We start from the raw sequence: 17,648 nt of genomic DNA on the forward strand, positions 1-17,648 counted from the left end.
TGGTTGAATTTTATTTCAAATCCTGTACAGTTGGCTTGTGTTCGTTTTCATGTTGTTTTTGCTTTATAGTATTTGAAAAAATTTCCCCGCTGAAACTGGTGCCTGAATTCCTCTTGGAAGCATTCGGTATTCTAGAAATTTGGCTTGAGGTAGCAGGGGCACACATGAGACTGGTATATCGTTAGTTTTTATTTTTGATTTTTCTTGACTTTGCTGCTAGGATTTGCTTTGCTTGAGGAAGTCATCCGAATCCTCAATTTCTTTTTTCCTACCTGTGACAGTACTTTGGGTGATGAACACAATAAATGCTTGCAATTTGATCTCAGTGGAGATGGAACAGTAAATATGAGGCTGTGCAGGCAATATTAGAAGTGACTGCTGTACTTATTTTGCATCATTTGACAATTTATCGTTCAGCCTGATGATCACAGTGTGCAATATTATGTAGCCATAGTGAATGGGCCTCTGTATTCAGATTGGCTTGAGGAATAACTTGAAGGCAGTGATAGAGATCCAGAGGCACAGGAATTCAGTCAGTTTGCCACTTTATTCAAGCACTACCTTCCTCTCAGTGGACTGGTGGCATTTGGGAGCTGAAAATTGGATAGCTCATCTATTGAATGGGGGACTTATTGAGGATAATTACAGAAGCCACCATAGAACCTATTTCAGTCAACACTGCTTACAGTCTTATGACTCTGAACAAACCGCCAGTGCAGGCACCAGGTGGGCTTACCTGGAGAGCATTTGCCATTTCAGCAGGATTTAAAATAAAAAGAGGAAAGAGCATGATTTGCAAAGTGGAAGAGGGGTCATATTTAGTAAAAAGAGAAGTATCAGTACAGAGCTTATGAAACGGGCAAAATATATTGTTATCTGATGGTAGTGGAGAGCACACTTTCGGTGTAGGAAATAAGGCAAAGAGGCTGGGCAGCAACGTGTGTGCTAATCTTGATGTGGTGTTTGAGAAATGGAAGCCCAAATTACATCTTTTAAAAATAAATTCTCTATAGGAGAATGTATCATTCTTGGAGGAAAAAGGCAGTAATTGGAATTGTGTATCATTTTCTTATACTTGATCTACATTTAGCCTCCTTGGTTTTATTTCTACTTAACCTAAATTTGTCCTTGAAAATTTTAGCTGGGAGTCAGGAATACTTCCAGCATTGACAGTTGCTGAGATCCAAAACAGGTTATCCTAATCCTCTCTAGTAAAGGCAAGGCAGTGACTGGGACTTGTCCCCCCAAGAGATTCAAGAAGTTCTTTGGAAAGTGAGTTTGCCTATTTGCATAGCAAAATGATCCCGTGACTAAGTCATGAAGAAGTAAGTCTATTGCTAAAGGCAGTGTAACCTTGAAGACATATAAGCTCTCCTTTAGAGTGAAATAGCCAAGTAATTAATTCGAGATATACAGACAAAGGCAAGTATGTAGTAAGAAAATAAATATTCAGCTTTGTGTTTACAAGGGGACACTTAAGGCACTGTGTATTTTTTCCAGGTGATGTACGTGCCTTGCAAATAACGGGACAGCGCTAGAATTCTCAGAGGCAGCCTGGGATCATCACCTTGATATTTCAGATGTGGTTATTAAAATTATGGGCAGGAGTCATGTGTTTCTTAAGTAAACAGCAGATTTTAGAAATAGTGATGAAAAAAATGAGCTTACTGATTAGAATGCAGCCATTTGTTTGAGCATTTCAAATTGACATGAACTTTCAGTCCTGGCCCCTTCATCTTATTTTTGCTACTTTGGCAATATCTCAGAGATAAAGGAGACCTAGAGTGTTCCTTTTTGTTACCTATCTTTGTATGCTAGGTGATTAACCGATGTCAGTGTATTTTTTTGTACAGTCCCTAGGTGTGCCTACTAGAATCACTTTTATTGATTTGCTAAAAATATCGTTTCCCCCCTTTTCTCTTTTATTAGCTGTTCCCTAGTTTTAATAGAGCCATCATCCCAAGACCAGAAGGAAGTAAGTGCTAATTTATAAAAATGACTGTTGTCTCCGTTTCTCATAAGTTATTTTGTTTTTATTACTGATGTCAAACTGTTGCTGGGTGCTTATTCTCTGTACCCTGTCTGTGTTAGTCCTCTAAGTAGTAGATGTCTTATTCATTGAGGACCTCCTCAAATTTTCCTGGACAGCTGTAACACTCCTTGATCTTTCCCATCTCTGAGCATTTTTCTTTCCAGTCTTTCTATACAAAACCAAAAAAACCTCTCTCTGTATTTCACTTTGGTGTTTGTTTTTATAGCTACAAATGAATACATAAGAGTTTCAGTTATGCATCTGTCAACTTCCTAAGTTGTAAACTCCTGTGGATAGGAACTGTTTACCAGGTCCCCTGTTCTCAACCCTTCTCACCTCCACCCTTAATATCCTTTATCCTTAAAGTCTCTTGAGTATGGGCTGTACAAATAGTATAGCATTGCACCTTAGAAAACAAAAGAAACAACAACCAAACACATTCAGGTATTCTAGGACAATAATTTTCACTTGCATTGTGTGCACTAGAGGAAAAGGAAGTATTCCCTAGCTCTGTACTCTTTTTTTGTACTCTTGATTTGTACTGAGATAAAGTGAAAATGTGATCAAATTTGCTGGGTTCTTTATGAATCTACTTTTAATATCGTTGGAGGAATGAAGCTACATTTGTCAGATGTACACAGTTTGGAATCATTGTTCAATACCCATGGTTTTGAAATGATCATGATGTGTGTATCACTTAGCCTGCCACTGGAAATTGACCTGGTATGGTGGAAGGTTGTCAGTCAGTGAAGTACCTCTCCTTCCCCTTCGTCCTTTCTTTTGCTTTTCTTTCTCTTCCCTCTTTCTCTTTTCCCCTCTTTACTTCTCTTTTTCCTTTCTTTTCTTGTTTTTATAGAAAAATGAAAACATGCCTTGTTTTGGAAAAGTAGTTTTGCTAAGCAGAAGGAAACACTTGCATTTTATATAAATGTTGTGAATACTGGATCCTGAAAAAAGTAAACCACTGCCCCATTTTCCTCCTTAAAATGCTCTCCGAGCTTAGTTTTAAACCTGCAAAGTTTATGTTCATGACTTGTTCATGCTATCCCCTCTGAGAACGAAGAGTTATTTAGTATTCCTGCTCCTGAGTTCTAAATACAGAATAAAGCATTCACTTTCCCTGATTGCATTTTTGAAACAAGAATTGCCTTTTATTAGGGTATTCAAATAGGTCAGCCTAATCATGGTTAAGTATCCATATTAGAAAACAATATAAAATTATATTTTCAAAATCTTTTTTTTTTTGCTACATGAATCATCTATTTTAAATTCATTATGAAAATAATAAAATATTAAACGCTTAGGGCATGGTATAAAATATGAAAAAAAAATTCAAGCTCATGGCTCAAATACCATTTTTTATTTTTTATTTTTTTTTTATTTTTTTATTTTATTTTATTTTTTTTTTTTGCGGTATGCGGGCCTCTCACTGTTGTGGCCTCTCCCGTTGCGGAGCACAGGCTCCGGACGCGCAGGCCTAGCGGCCATGGCTCACGGGCTTAGGTGCTCCGCGGCATGTGGGATCTTCCCGGACCAGGGCACGAACCCGTGTCTCCTGCATCGGCAGGCGGATTCTCAACCACTGCGCCACCAGGGGGGGAGGGGGGAAGCCCCTCAAATACCATTTTTTAAAAGGATTTAAAAAAAATTTTCCCCCTAGGTTAAAAAAAGTTTTGTGTTCTCCAGCTTGTCAAGAAATTTAAGAACTTTCACTCATATATATAATTAAAAAACAAACCTGAGCTGTTGTTGGAATTTGGGCAAAATGCTAACTATTTCTAGATAGCTTCCCCTAAAGATTTGTGTCACTTTCTTTTCCACTATTTAAAATACTATATTTATTAACTTAAAACCTAGTTGAAATTACAAGTTTATTTATATATGTTGGTAATAAATGTCTTGAAATTCCAGTAAATGTTCCTCTTAGTATATGAAATTCTCATTTACATTATTTAAACAGGGAGTGCGTGGCCTTTAGCTTTCTTTTTTTAAAGAGTGAAATAAAAATTGTATTGGATTTAAATAATTTTCTCCTATTTTTGTAAGGAAGAGATTGTGAGTAACTAATTGTGCCTTTAATATTTTATAACTGTTTCTTTTAGGTGCACAGTTGGATAGGATGGGATTCACAATTCTTAGAAAATGCATCAGTGCAGTTGAAACACGAGGTAACATGATTGAATCATTGTATTCATGAGAGGCTATAGGTATGTAAAATCTAAGGGTCATTTCAAATGCTTACTGCATGGTTAAGTGTTGTAGAATGAAATATATTAATGCAAAACGCACATTCTAGGCATCAGAGATTCAGTTGTTCATTTACTCTGACAGAGTGGGGTTTTCCTTTTTATTTACATGTTTCTCCCTTGCGTTGAAACAAAGTCAGGGCTAAAATGAGAATCAGTAGAAGAATCAGCAGTGTCGGAAAACCAGTCTTAATCACCTCTTGTTCACGCACTAGTAAGATATTTCCATCGTCTGTTGTCTTGTTGGCTTCCAGTTTAAAAACTGGTGTCATTAAGATATCATTTACTTAGAGTAAAATTCATTGATTTTAACTGTACAAATTGATGAGTTTTGACAAATGTGTATAGTTATGTAACTACCACCACAATCATAGATTTCTGTCTCCCCGCAAAATTCCTTTGTGCCCCTTTGCAGTCAGTCTCCACTCCTTCCTTGACCTTTGGCAGCTACTGAGCTGCTTTTCATCACTTCAGTTCTTTTTTTTTTGGGTAAGCATTTTATGTGAATGGAATTATGCAGTATATAGTCTTTTGAGTCTGGCCTCTTTGTTTAGCTTTTGAGATTCATCTTGTTGGGTGTAGCCTTAACTCATTTTTTATCGCTAGGTAGTATTTCATTATATGGATATACTGCACTTTGCTTATTCATCCACCTGTTGGTAATATTTAGGTTGTTTCCATTTTAAACTTCAGGAAAGATAATCCCTCCCCATTTTGGTCCCCTGACTAAAAGCTCAAAGGTCCCTTGTTTAGAGTTCCTAAGGAAAAGCAGGGCCCTGGCACTTTGCAGCCATTCCAGCAGGCTTTGGAGAAACGAAATATTGACCTTTGCAAAACAGGCTCTTTCTGGAGGGTGGATTTCTCTTTGTTTAGAGTCTAGTGAAGTATGGATAAATGGAATATTTAGTTCACTCTCATACATTGTATATCCCAGTCCTACTTTGGATGACTTAGTGGAATGAAGCATTGCACTCACGTTTTCTGTCGAAACAAGGTCTTTGTTATAAAGCCAGGACTGCCACCTGTGAAATGAGAGTGCTGGCTAACAGATGAATACGAGCTGTTGTATGATTTGGGTATTTGCCCATCGGTAATAAAAACCCAAGCCACAGAAAGCTTTTCTCCCATTCTCTCTAACAGTGGCAATTCAGGCTATGACAGAATTTCATTCATTTCAACCTGCACTGAGGTTGAGCTGACAAATTTCCTCTTTTTCCTAGTGCTTCAGAAATTTCCAAAATTGGGATGCTGTGATTTTCATATCTCTCACTTCATCATTCATGTTTCTCCTTTTCCTGAGCTTCTTAGGAGCCTTCATTGTATCACTTGCATGCTTATTATTTTGGTAAATAAAATTCTTTCCCCAAAAGATATAATTTATACATACTTGCTTCTGCCTGACCAGATAGAAAAATCTATCTAGAATGCTTTCGGATTGGTCTATATAGTTGTATGGAGTGTTATGTACATTGAATGGAATATGTATAGTAGAATCTGCATGTATTGAATGCATTTTTATTATACATATGTAAATTGTTGGATTTTCTTTACAGAAGAATGAGTCTACAGATTTTAAGTTACATTTTAAAATGTCCCCATTTAAAATAAAAGACAAAAAGCATATGTTTTTCTTTTCAAATCTTTTGTTCCTAAAAGTCTTCCATTACTAAAGCCTTTTATTTTAATGGAGTAATAGACACAAAATAGAGTTAAAAGACTAAACTGTCAGTTCATGTTATTCAACATGATGAGGAACCGCGTGGAATCTCTGAGCCTTTTATCCTAAATTTAAAAGTACTCTCAGAGACTATTGCTCTTAATGATTTCCCCCACATCACCTATCATGGCTGTTGATTTTTTTTTTTAAATGCTACAGATGTTGTTGCATCAATTTTTTTTAAACATCTTTATTGGAGTATAATTGCTTTACAATGCTGTGTTAGTTTCTGCTGTATAACAAAGTGAGTCAGCTATAAGTATACATGTATCACCATATCCCCTCCCTCTTGTGTCTCCCTCCTACCCTCCCTATCCCACCTCTCTAGGTGGTCACAAAGCACCAAGCTGATCTCCCTGTGCTATGCGGCTGCTTCGCACTAGCTATCTGTTTTACATTTGGTAGTGTATATATGTCCATGCCACTCTCTCACTTCGTCCCAGCTTACCCTTCCTCCTCCCCGTGTCCTCAAGTCCATTTTCTACATCTGCATCCCCATTCCTGTCCTGCCCCTAGGCCCTTCACAACCATCCTTTCCTTTTTTTTTTTCATTCCATATATATGTTAGCATAAGTATTTGTTTTTCTCTTTCTGACTCACTTCACTGTGTATGACAGACTCTAGGGCCATCCACCTCACCTACAAATAACTCAATTTCGTTTCTTTTTATGGCTGAGGAATATTCCATTGTATACATGTGCCACATCTTCTTTATACATTCATCTGTTGATGGACACTTAGGTTTCTTCCATGTCCTGGCTACTGTAAATAGTGCTGCAATGAACATTGTGGTACATGACTCTTTTTGAATTATGGTTTTCTCAGGGTATATGCCCAGTAGTGGGATTGCTGGGTCGTATGGTAGTTCTATTTTTAGTTTTTAAGGAACTTCCATACTGTTCTCCACAGCGGTTGTATCAATTTACATTCTCACCAACAGTGCAGGAGGGTTGCCTTTTCCTCCACACCCTCTCCAGCATTTATTGTTTGTAGATTTTTTGATGGTGGCCATTCTGACCAGTGTGAGGTGATACCTCATTGTAGTTTGATTTGCTTTCTCTAATGATTAGCGATGTTGAGGATCCTTTCATGTGTTTGTTGGCAATCTGTATATCTTCTTTAGAGAAATGTCTATTTAGGTCTTCTGCCCATTTTTGAATTGGGTTGTTTGTTTTTTTGATATTGAGCTGCATGAGCTGCTTATATATTTTGGAGATTAATCCTTTGTCAGTTGCTTCGTTTGCAAATATTTCTCCCATTCTGAGGGTTGTCTTTTCGTCTTCTTTATGATATCCTTTGCTGTGCAAAAGCTTTTAAGTTTCATTAGGTCCCATTTGTTTATTTTTGTTTTTATTTGCATTTCTCTGGGGGATGGGTCAGAAAGGATCTTGGTGTGATTTATGTCATAGAGTGTTCTTCCTATGTTTTCCTCTAGGAGTTTTATAGTGTCTGACCTTACATTTAGGTCTTTAATCCTTTTTGAGTTTATTTTTGTATACGGTGTTAGGAAATGTTCTAATTACATTCTTTTACATGTAGCTGTCCAGATTTCTGAGCACCACTTATTGAAGAGGCTGTCTTTTCTCCACTGTATATTCTTGCCTCCTTTATCAAAGATTATGTTACCATATGTGCATGGGTTTATCTCTGGGCTTTCTATCCTGTTCCATTGACCTATATTTCTGTTTTTGTGCCAGTACCATACTGTCTTGTTTATTGTAGTTTTGTAGTATAGTCCGAAGTCAGGGAGCCTGATTCCTTCAGCTCCGTTTTTCTTTCTCAAGATTGCTTTGGCTGTTCGGCATCTTTTGTGTTTTGATACAAATTGTGAGCTTTTTTGTTCTAGTTCTGTGAAAAATGCCATTGGTAGTTTGATAGGGATTGCATTGAACCTGTAGATTGCTTTGGGTAGTATAGTCATTTCCTCAATGTTGATTCTTCCAATCCAAAAAGATGGTATATCTCTCCATCTCTTTGTATCATCTTTAAAATCGTTCTTCAGTGTCTTACAGTTTTCTGCATACAGGTCTTTTGTCTCCTTAGGTAGGTTTATTCCTAGGTATTTTATTCTTTTTGTTGCAGTGGTAAACGGGAGTGTTTCGTTTATTTCTCTTCCAGATTTTTCATCCGTAGTGTGTTGTATTAATTTTGTATCCTACTACTTTACCAAAATTCATTGATTAGCTCTAGTAGTTTTCTGGTTGTATCTTTAGGATTCTCTATGTATAGCATCATGTCATCTGCAGACAGTGACAGTTTTACTTCTTTTCCGATTTGGATTCCTTTTATTTCTTTTTTTTCTCTGATTGATGTGGCTGAAATTTCCAAAACTATGTTGAATAATAGTGGTGAGAGTGAGCAACCTTATCTTGTTCCGGATCTTAGAGGAAATGGTTTCAGTTTTTCACCATTGAGAAGGATGTTGGCTGTGGGTTTGTCATAGATGGCCTTTATTATGTTGAGGTAGGTTCCCTCTGTGCCTACTTCCTGGAGAGTTTTTTTTTTATCATAAATCGGTGTTGAATTTTGTCAAAAGCTTTTTCTGCATTTATTGAGATGATCATATGGTTTTTATCCTTCAATTTGTTGTTATGGTGTAGCACATTGATTGATTTGCATATGTTGAAAAATCGTTGCGTTCCTGAGATAAACCCCACTTGATCCTGGTGTATGATCCTTTTAATGTGCTGTTGGATTCTTTTTGCTAGTATTTGGTTGAGGATTTTTGCATCTGTGTTCATCAGTGATATTGGCCTGTAGTTTTCTTTCTTTGTGACATCTTTGTCTAGTGTTGGTATCAGGCTGATAGTGGCCTTGTAGAATGAGTTTGGGAGTGTTCCTCCCTCTGCTATATTTTGGAAGAGTTTGAGAAAGATAGGTGTTAGCTCTTCTCTAAATGTTTGAAAGAATTCGCCTGTGAAGCCATCTGGTCCTGGGCTTTTGTTTGTATGATGATTTTTAATCACAGTTTCAATTTCAGTGCTTGTGATTGGTCTGTTTGTATTTTCTATTTCTTCCTGGTTCAGTCTCAGAAGGTTGTACTTTTCTAAGAATTTGTCCGTTTCTTCCAGGTTGTCCATTTTATTGGCATAGAGTTGCTTGCAGTAATCTCTCACGATCCTTTGTATTTCTGCAGTGTCCGTTGTTACTTCTCCTTTTTCATTTCTAATTCTGTTGGTTTGAGTCTTTTCGCTTTATTTCTTGATGAGTCTGACTAATGGATTATCAGTTTTGTTTATCTTCTCGAAGAACCAGCTTTTAGTTTTATTGATCTTTGCTATCGTTTCCTTCCTTTCTTTTTCATTTATTTCTGATCTGATCTTTATGATTTCTTTCCTCCTGCTAACTTTGGGTTTTTTTTCCTTCTTTCTCCAATTGCTTCAGGTGTAAGGTTAGGTTATTTGAGATTTTTCTTGTTTCTTGAGGTAGGATTGTAGTGTTATAAACTTCCCTCTTAGAGCTGCTTTTGCTCGTTCTATAGGTTTTGGATCATCGTGTTTTCATTGTCATTTGTTTCTAGGTATTTTTTTATTTCCTCTTTGATTTCTTCAGTGTTCTCTTGGTTATTTAGTAGTGTATTGTTTAGCCTCCAGGTATTTGTATTTTTTGCAGATTTTTTCCTGTAATATCTAGTCTCATAGTGTTGTGGTCAGAAAAGATACTTGATACAATTTCAATTTTCTTAAATTTACCAAGGCTTGGTTTGTGACCCAAGATATGATCTGTCCTGGAGAATGTTCCATGAGCATTTGAGAAGAAGGTGTATTCTGTTGTTTTTGGATGGAATGTCCTATAAATATCAATTAAGTCCATCTTGTTTAATGAGTCATTTAAAGTTGTATTTCCTTATATATTTTCATTTTGGGTGATCTGTCCATTGGCGAAAGTGGGGTGTTAAAGTCCCCTGCTATGATTGTGTTACTGTCAGTTTTCCCCTTTATGGCTATTAGCATTTGCATTATGTATTGAGGTACTCCTGTGTTGGGTGCATAAATATTTACAATTGTTATATCTTCTTCTTAGATTGATCCTTTGATCATTATGTAGTGTCCTTCTTTGTCTCTTATAATAGTCTTTATTTTAAAGTCTATTTTGTCTGATATTTGAATTGGTACCTCAGCTTTCTTTTGATTTCCATTTTCATGGAATATGTTTTTCCATTCCCTCCCTTTCAGTCTGTATGTATCCCTAGGTCTGAAGTGGGTGTCTTGTAGACAGCATATATATGGGTCTTGTTTTTGTATCCATTCATCCAGTCTATGTCTTTTGTTGGAGCATTTAATCCTTTTACTTTTAAGGTAATTATCGATGTATGTTCCTATTCCCATCTTCTTAATTGTTTTTGGTTTGTTTTGTATGTGTTTTCGTTCTCTTGTGTTTCCTGCCTAGAGAAGTTCCTTTAGCATTTGTTTGTAAAGCTGGTTTGGTGGTGCTGAACTCTCTCAGCTTTTGCTTGTCTGTAAAGGTTTTAATTTCTCCGTCAAGTCTGAATGAGATCCTTGCTGTGTAGAGTAATTATGGTTGTTGGTTTTCCCCTTTCATCACTTTAAATATGTCCTGCCTCTCCCTTTTGGCTTGCAGATAGATTCTGCTGAAAGATCAGCTGTTAACCTTATCGGGATTTCCTTATATGTTATTTGTTGCTTTTCCCTTGCTGGTTTTAATATTTTTTCTTTGTATTTAATTTTTGATAGTTTGATTAATATGTGTCTTGCTGTGTTTCTCCTTGGATTTATCCTGTGTGGACTCTCTGTGTTTCTTGCCCTTGATTGACTATTTCCTTTCCCATGTTAGGGAAGTTTTTGACTATAATTTCTTCAAATATTTTCTCAGACCCTTTCTTTTTCTCTTCCTCCTCTGCGACCCCTATCATTTGAATGTTGGTGCATTTAATATCCCAGAGATCTCTGAGACTGTCGTCAATTCTTTTCATTCTTTTTTCTTTATTCTGCTCTGCAGTAGTTATTTCCACTATTTTATCTTCCAGGTCACTTATCTGTTCCTCTGCCTCAGTTATTCTGCTATTGATTCCTTCTAGAGAATTTCTAATTTGTTTTATAGTGTTGTTCGTCTGTTTGCTCTTTATTTCTTCTAGGCCCTTGTTAAACATTTCTTGTATTTTCTCTTCTATTTCCAACATTTTGGATATCTTTACTGTCATTACTCTGAAATCTTTTTCTGGTAGACTGTCTATTTCCTCTTCATTTGTTTGGTGTGGTGGCTTTTTACCTTGCTTCTTCATCTGCTGTGTGTTTCTCTGTCTTCTCATTTTGCTTAACTTACTGTGGTTAGCATCTCCTTTTCACAGGCTGCAGGTTCATAGTTCCCATTGTTTTTGGTATCTGTCTCCAGTGGGTAAGGTTGGTTCAGTGAGTTGTGTAGGCTTACTGGTAGAGGGGACTGGTGCCTGTGTTCTGGTGGGTGGGGCTTGATCTTGTCTTTCTGGTGAGTAGGTCTGTGTTTGGTGGTGTGTTTTAGGGTGTCTGTGAATTTATGCTTCTAGGCAGCCTCTCTGCTAATGGGTGGGGCTGTGCTCCTGTCTTGCTAGCTGTTTTGCATGGGGCATCCAGCACTGGAGTTTGCTGTCCGTTGGGCAGAGCTGGGTCTTAGCGTTGAAATGGAGCTCTCTGGGAGAGCCTTTGCCAATTGATATTATGTGTGGCCAGGAGGTCTCTGGTGGTCCCGTGTCCTGAATTCTGCTCTCCCACCTCAGAGGCTCAGGCCTGACACCAGGCCGCATCACCAAGACCCTGTCAGCCACACAGCTCAGAAGAAAAGGGAGAAGAAAATAAATAAATAAATAAATTTTTTAAAAAAAGTAAAATTATTAAAATAAAAAAATAAAAAAGTAATAATAATAAAAAAGAAGAGAGCAACCAAACCAATAAACAAATCCACCAATGATAACAAGTGCTAAAAACTATACTTAGAGAAACATAAAAATCAGAAACAAGTCAGTTGCAGATAGTTGCCCACAAAGTCCACCGTCTCAATTTTGGGATGATTCGTTGTCTATTCAGGTATTCCACAGAAGCAGGGTACATCAAGTTGATTGTGGAGATTTAATTTGCAGCTCCTGCAGCTGCTGGGAGAGATTTCCCTTTCTCTTCTTTGTTCCCTCGGCGGCTCCTGGGGCTCAGCTTTGGATTTGGCTCCACCTCTGCGTGTAGGTCGCCCTCAGGCATCTGTTCCCGCCCAGACAGGATGGGGTTAAAGCAGTGGCTGATTAGGGGGCTCTTGCTCACTCAGGCCAGGGGGAGGGAAGGGTTTGGTAGCTATAACTGGAATGCTGGTGAGCTTGTGGCGGCAGAGGCCGGTGTGATTTTGCACCAGCTGGAGGTGTACCGTGTGTTCTCCCGGGGAAGTTGTCCCTGGATCATGGGACCCTGGCGGTGGCGGGCTGCACAGGCTCAGGGTGCGGGGGAGTGTGGATAGAGACCTGCGCTTGCACACAGGATTTTTGGTGGCTGCAGCAGCAGCATTAGCGTTTCATGCCCGTCTCTGGTGTCTGAGCTGATAGCCGCGGCTCACACTTATCTCTGAAGCTTGTTTAGGTGGTGCTCTGCCTTCTGTGGGCAAGCAGGGAAGGAATCCCCTCTCCTCGTGCACCCTGAAACAATGGTCTCTTGCCTCTTAGGCAGTTCCAGACTTTTTCCCGGACTCCCTCCCAGCTAGCTGTGACGCACTAACCCCTTCAGGCTGTGTTGACGCAGCCAACCCCAGTCCTCTCCCTGGGGTCCGACCTCCAAAGCCCGAGCCTCAGCTCCCAGCCCCCGCCCGCCCTGGTGGGTGAGCAGACAAGTGTCTTGGGCTGGTGAGCTGGTTGGCACCGATCCTCTGTGCGCGTATCTCTCTGCTTTGCCCTGTGCACCCCTGTTGCTGTGCTTGCCTCCGTGGCTCTGAAGCTTCCCCCGCTGTGTGCCGCCCATCTCCACTAGTGAAGGGGCTTCCTAGTGTGTGGAAACTTTTCCTCTTTCACAGCTCCCTCCCAGAGGTGGAGGTCCCATCCCCATTCTTTTGTCTCTGTTTTTTCTTTTTTCTTTTGCCCTACCCAAGTACATGGGGAGTTTCTTGCCTTTTGGGAGGTCTGAGGTCTTCTGCCAGCGTTCAGTTTGTGTTCTGTAGGAGTTGTTCCACATGTAGATGTATTTTTTGTGTGTGTGTGTGTGTGTGTGTGTGTGTGTGTGTGTGGTACGCGGGCCTCTCACTGTTGTGGCCTCTCCTGTTGTGGAGCGCAGGATCCGGACGCGCAGGCTCAGCGACCATGGCTTACGGGCCCAGCCGCTCCGCGGCATGTGGGATGTTCCCAGACCGGGGCACAAACCCGTGTCCCCTGCATCGGCAGGCGGACTCTCAACCACTGCGCCACCAGGGAAGCCCTAGATGTATTTTTGATGTATTTGTGGAACAGAAGTTGTTTTCTTTGTGTTCCTCCTCCGCCATCTTGAAGGTGCCCCTGCATCACTTCTTTTCATCAGTCAGGATAAAGCTAGTTTATGTTCCTGTAACAGGAAACCTGAAATTCTCTGTGGCTTAAGACAACAAGACATTTCTCACTCAGACATTGGTAGGAGGGCTTTGCCCATCACTGATATCTGGGCTTCCAGGTTCCTGGTTGCCTTGCCTGGAGGGCTTTGGACCAACGAGTGAGTACTCTGGCCTTGAAGTGAGTCATTTGCTCACAGTTGAGTGGTCATAAATGGCCACATGGCCCCAGTCAACCCCAGTGAGTCTGCATAGCACAACCCTACCAGGAGCCTGGAAAGTACACAGTCAGGAATATTTGGTGGATTAACATTAATGACCACTGTGTGTACTTTGTGGGTCTGCCTGCCTGTGTCCAAAGGCATTTAATGATATCTGATTGCAGAATTATTTCTAATCACTTTTTTCAGTATTTTAAACATGACTATCATTGTGTGAAAACTACCATTTCGTATGTTTTGGTTAAAGCAGTTATTGTACCTTTTACCTACCATGTTCTTTTATTTTTATTTATTTTTTTATAAATAAATAAAATAATTTATTTTTGGCTGAGTTGGGTCTTTGTTGCTGCACACGGGCTTTCTCTAGTTGCAGTGAGCGGGGGCCACTCTTCGTTGTGGTGCATAGGCTTCTCACTGTGGTGGCTCCTCTTGTTGCGGAGCACGGGCTCTAGGCAAGCGGGCTTCAGTAGCTGTGGCACGTGGGCTCAGTAGTTGTGGCTCGTGGGCTCTAGAGCACAGGCTCAGTAGTTGTGGCGCACGGGCTTAGTTGCTCCACGGCATGTGGGATCTTCCCGGACCAGGGCTTGAACCCGTGTCCCCTGTATTGGCAGGCGGATTCTTAACCATTGCGCCACCAGGGAAGCCCTACCATGTTCTTTTAAAAATAGCATTTGGCGTTTTTATCTACTTTGTTTGTGACATCACTTAAATATTTGCAAAGCATCGGACAAATGTCTAAAATTTACTATAGTCTTCAGTACCCTAAGAAAAGGTAACATTTTTAGAGTACTCACATACTAATATAGATAACATATATAATATATGACACATATAGAATATAATCTGTATTGGCCAAATGGGACTGTTAGCATTTACTGTACTTTTGGCATCAAAGCAAACCCCATTTCACTACAGTATCAGTGTCAGTTAACAGATCACACTCTTCTTTTCCGTAGAGTTGTTTGTTCATGGAGGTAAGGCACCTTTGGGAGTCAGATCAACTGATCTTTCATCCATTTACCGAGTATTTGTCAGTGATGTGAACCAGCTCTTAATGGATGCAGACAATCTGACTGCCACTGGGAAAGTATTGCTTATGTTTTCCAAGCGGAAGGACTTCCTAAAGCAGCTGTTCTCAAACATTGCCGTGCAGTGGAATCACCTGGGATCTTTAAACAACACCGCTGCCTGGTTCTCGCACCCAGTCAGTCTGATTTCATTGCTGTCAGGTGTGAACTAGGAAGTTGGCATTTTCAACGCTCCCGAGGTGATGCTAATACGTAGTAAAGTTTAGGCACCACTGTCCTCATGGCAGTTTCTTGTGTGTTGGAGCAATGGAATACACAGTTGTTATCTTTGTAGTGTCCTGTTACATGGGGAACTTTCAACTTCTTTTTTCAAAATAACCCGACCTAAACCCAGACAAACAATACAGAGAACTTCCCAAGAAAATAGCACAGTGTTCTTTTTCTTCTCTCAGTAACAGGTGACTTATCATAGTTAAACCCTAGTTCTCATCTGAAGCCAGTCAACCAGTATTTATTGAGCAGTCACGGGGTGTATTGATAAATAGTCTTGCTCTAGGCCGTTGAGATACATATTAAAGGATGGTTACATATAATGCTTGATCCATGAATGGTAGACAAAATGTAGATATTTGTAATTTAAGTATACCAGGTACTAAAATAAAGGTGTTACAATTTTGCATGGATCAAGGGAATTTGAATGCATGTCGATGGATTGCTGAGTACTTGATCCTAATTGAGGACTGTGTTTAGGAACAGCCTTCTTTGGATTTAAAGGAGTAGAAAAGTATATTTTAGCATTTAGAGAGACATCAGCAAAGATGTGGAAACAGAAACAAGCCAGATGGAAAGGAAACATGAAGAAACAGAGGTAAAGAAGTACTCAGGTATTTGCATTTAATTGACAAGGACCTGGGTGAATACTAGAGGGTAGTGGATAGCAGAGTAGCAGCTTGTTAGAAAGGTAAATATAAAAACCAGTATTAGTAGCCGTATGTGGAATGACCCAGAATTCTGCCTAGGTTCGAGTATTCCATAGGGGAGGTAACTGATTGAGGATGATCGATTTGGCACTGGAGCAGTTGGTTGTACGCAGAGAATCAGAGTTCTGCAAGGAATTTCACCTTCAAGTTTTAGTTTGGGAAACAAAGGATATCAGGGAAACTCACGGGTCCCTGGCAGAACCTGATGAAATATATTAGGATCACCAGGGTGCTTCTTGAAAATGCAGATTCCTGGGCTCAGTCATCTTTGTTGAATCAAATCATTGGTGGCTGGGTTTTTGCGGTAGACAGTGAGAGGTCCAGTAAGAACAGACAAGTGGAGACAGGAGTTTTCTCATCTTCTACTTTTTAGGGGATAGAAGAAGCTTTCCTGAGAAAGTAGAGTTTATGAGGGCTCCAGGTCCTGGATCCTTGTAACTTTTGCGATTACAAGAGAGAGCATAGTTGATGTAGGGTACAACCTCCACCCTAAAAAGTGAGGTTAAGAGAAGAAATCACAAAATGTCTCAAAGTGGCCAAGTTTCAGTGCATCAGAAGTCAAGGACGGTTCAAATCTAGATGCTTGGAGGTTAATCCAAGGCAAATCCAGAAGTGTTCACTCATCTCACTGCTTTGCTTCTAGCCCCTCCTACCTCTCATCTCTGCATGATGCCTAGTTTCTGATGCCCTGTGGTAGTTTCTCCCTCTGGGAAAAGACGCCAGTATTCTCAAGCAGTTTATACACCCTCTCGGCCATTGTTTGTGCAGCCACTCTGATCCATGGCGCTGTCACGATGGGGTCTGCTGTTCCAGGCGCCTGCACCCCTGGAAGATGATGATGCGTCCAGTCTCTTCCTTTGCCCCTCCTGGGCCTCTGAAATACCACTGACTCCAGGCTTCCTTGAGGACCCAGCAGTCGGGCTGCCTTCTCAAGTACAAGGGGGCACTGTTCTAGGTGCACCTTTGCAGGGTGTCAGGAGCAAGGAGTCTTGGCAGGGAGAAGAGTGGGTGTTAAAGTGGAGGTGTTTGAAAGGATGTGCTGTACCTGGGACCTGAGAGTCATTGGAGGAGGGGCTGGAGAGGCATGTGGGAGAGAGGGGGCACTCAGGTTCCTCTGTGGAAGGTTTGCCTTTCCGTGGGTGACAAGGATTTGTAGGTTTACGTTCCAAAGTGGTGCAATAAGGGAGGCATTAAGGAAAGTTGTAGTTTGGTAAAACTTTGTTAACCTTTCAGACCCTTAGTTTCTACAAGACTGGAACTAGGAAGTTCATTCTCACTATCTACTCCCACCCACCTTTGTGAAGGTCAAAAGAGCCTAATTTTGGTAGTAGTAGATTTTACTACTCATAAATGTATCTCTTTATTTCCTCTTTCCATCCTTCCCCTGGATTGTTTTAACCCGAGATGTCCACGTTCTTACATTTGGCACTTCTGTTGCCTGGTACTGTTAACTGTGTCTCACGTATTTATTTCGTTTCTGGAGCTTTGCTTTTCCCTGGGAGTGGAGAAAATGTCTTATTTATCCTTTGCCTCTTCTCATTTCCAAGTACAGTGTCTTGCACACATAGTAAGCACTCAATAAGCAATTGCTTTTTGCTTGAGTATTCAGAGATCTGCTGAAAATGCCACATTGGCGATATTATGTGTTCCAACAATTTGTAAAATTATTGGAAGATTAGTGAAAGAATTTATTCTTCTGTATGTGATTGGAATTAGTACTTTCAGATAACTTGCAGGATTGGTTTTCACTCCATGAATTTGTCAGCATCTTTCTGAATTATGGGCAGTATTTTAGACATAGATAGAAAGATACATCATGTTACATATGAAAAAATCTCAAGGTTTCAGAGCTTGGAGAATAATTTCCTTAAGTAAACAACGTAAGGAACTGCCTCCCGTGCCCAATACCTGGTCTTTTTTTGGGAACTGGGTGACACAG

At 40.0% G+C, this 17,648-nt stretch overlaps 1 protein-coding gene across 20 annotated transcripts in view; it reads left to right on the forward strand.

Moving 5' to 3' along the window:
* Positions 1-17,648, forward strand: part of ARHGAP10 (Rho GTPase activating protein 10) — a 329,300-nt gene that overhangs the window by 159,633 nt on the left and 152,019 nt on the right. For all 20 annotated transcript variants that reach the window (XR_010840991.1, XR_010840990.1, XR_010840993.1 and 17 more), the window contains 2 exons: positions 1,930-1,975; positions 4,135-4,200. Coding sequence is in view for 16 of the 20 variants with exons in the window: in XM_067035620.1 (XP_066891721.1) it covers positions 1,930-1,975; positions 4,135-4,200 (112 nt within the window). In the remaining 4 variants the exon portion in view is untranslated. The remainder of the gene's footprint in view (positions 1-1,929; positions 1,976-4,134; positions 4,201-17,648) is intronic.

The sequence above is a fragment of the Kogia breviceps genome, chromosome 6 (assembly GCF_026419965.1).
Source record: "Kogia breviceps isolate mKogBre1 chromosome 6, mKogBre1 haplotype 1, whole genome shotgun sequence".
NCBI classification, from domain to species: Eukaryota; Metazoa; Chordata; class Mammalia; order Artiodactyla; family Physeteridae; genus Kogia; species Kogia breviceps.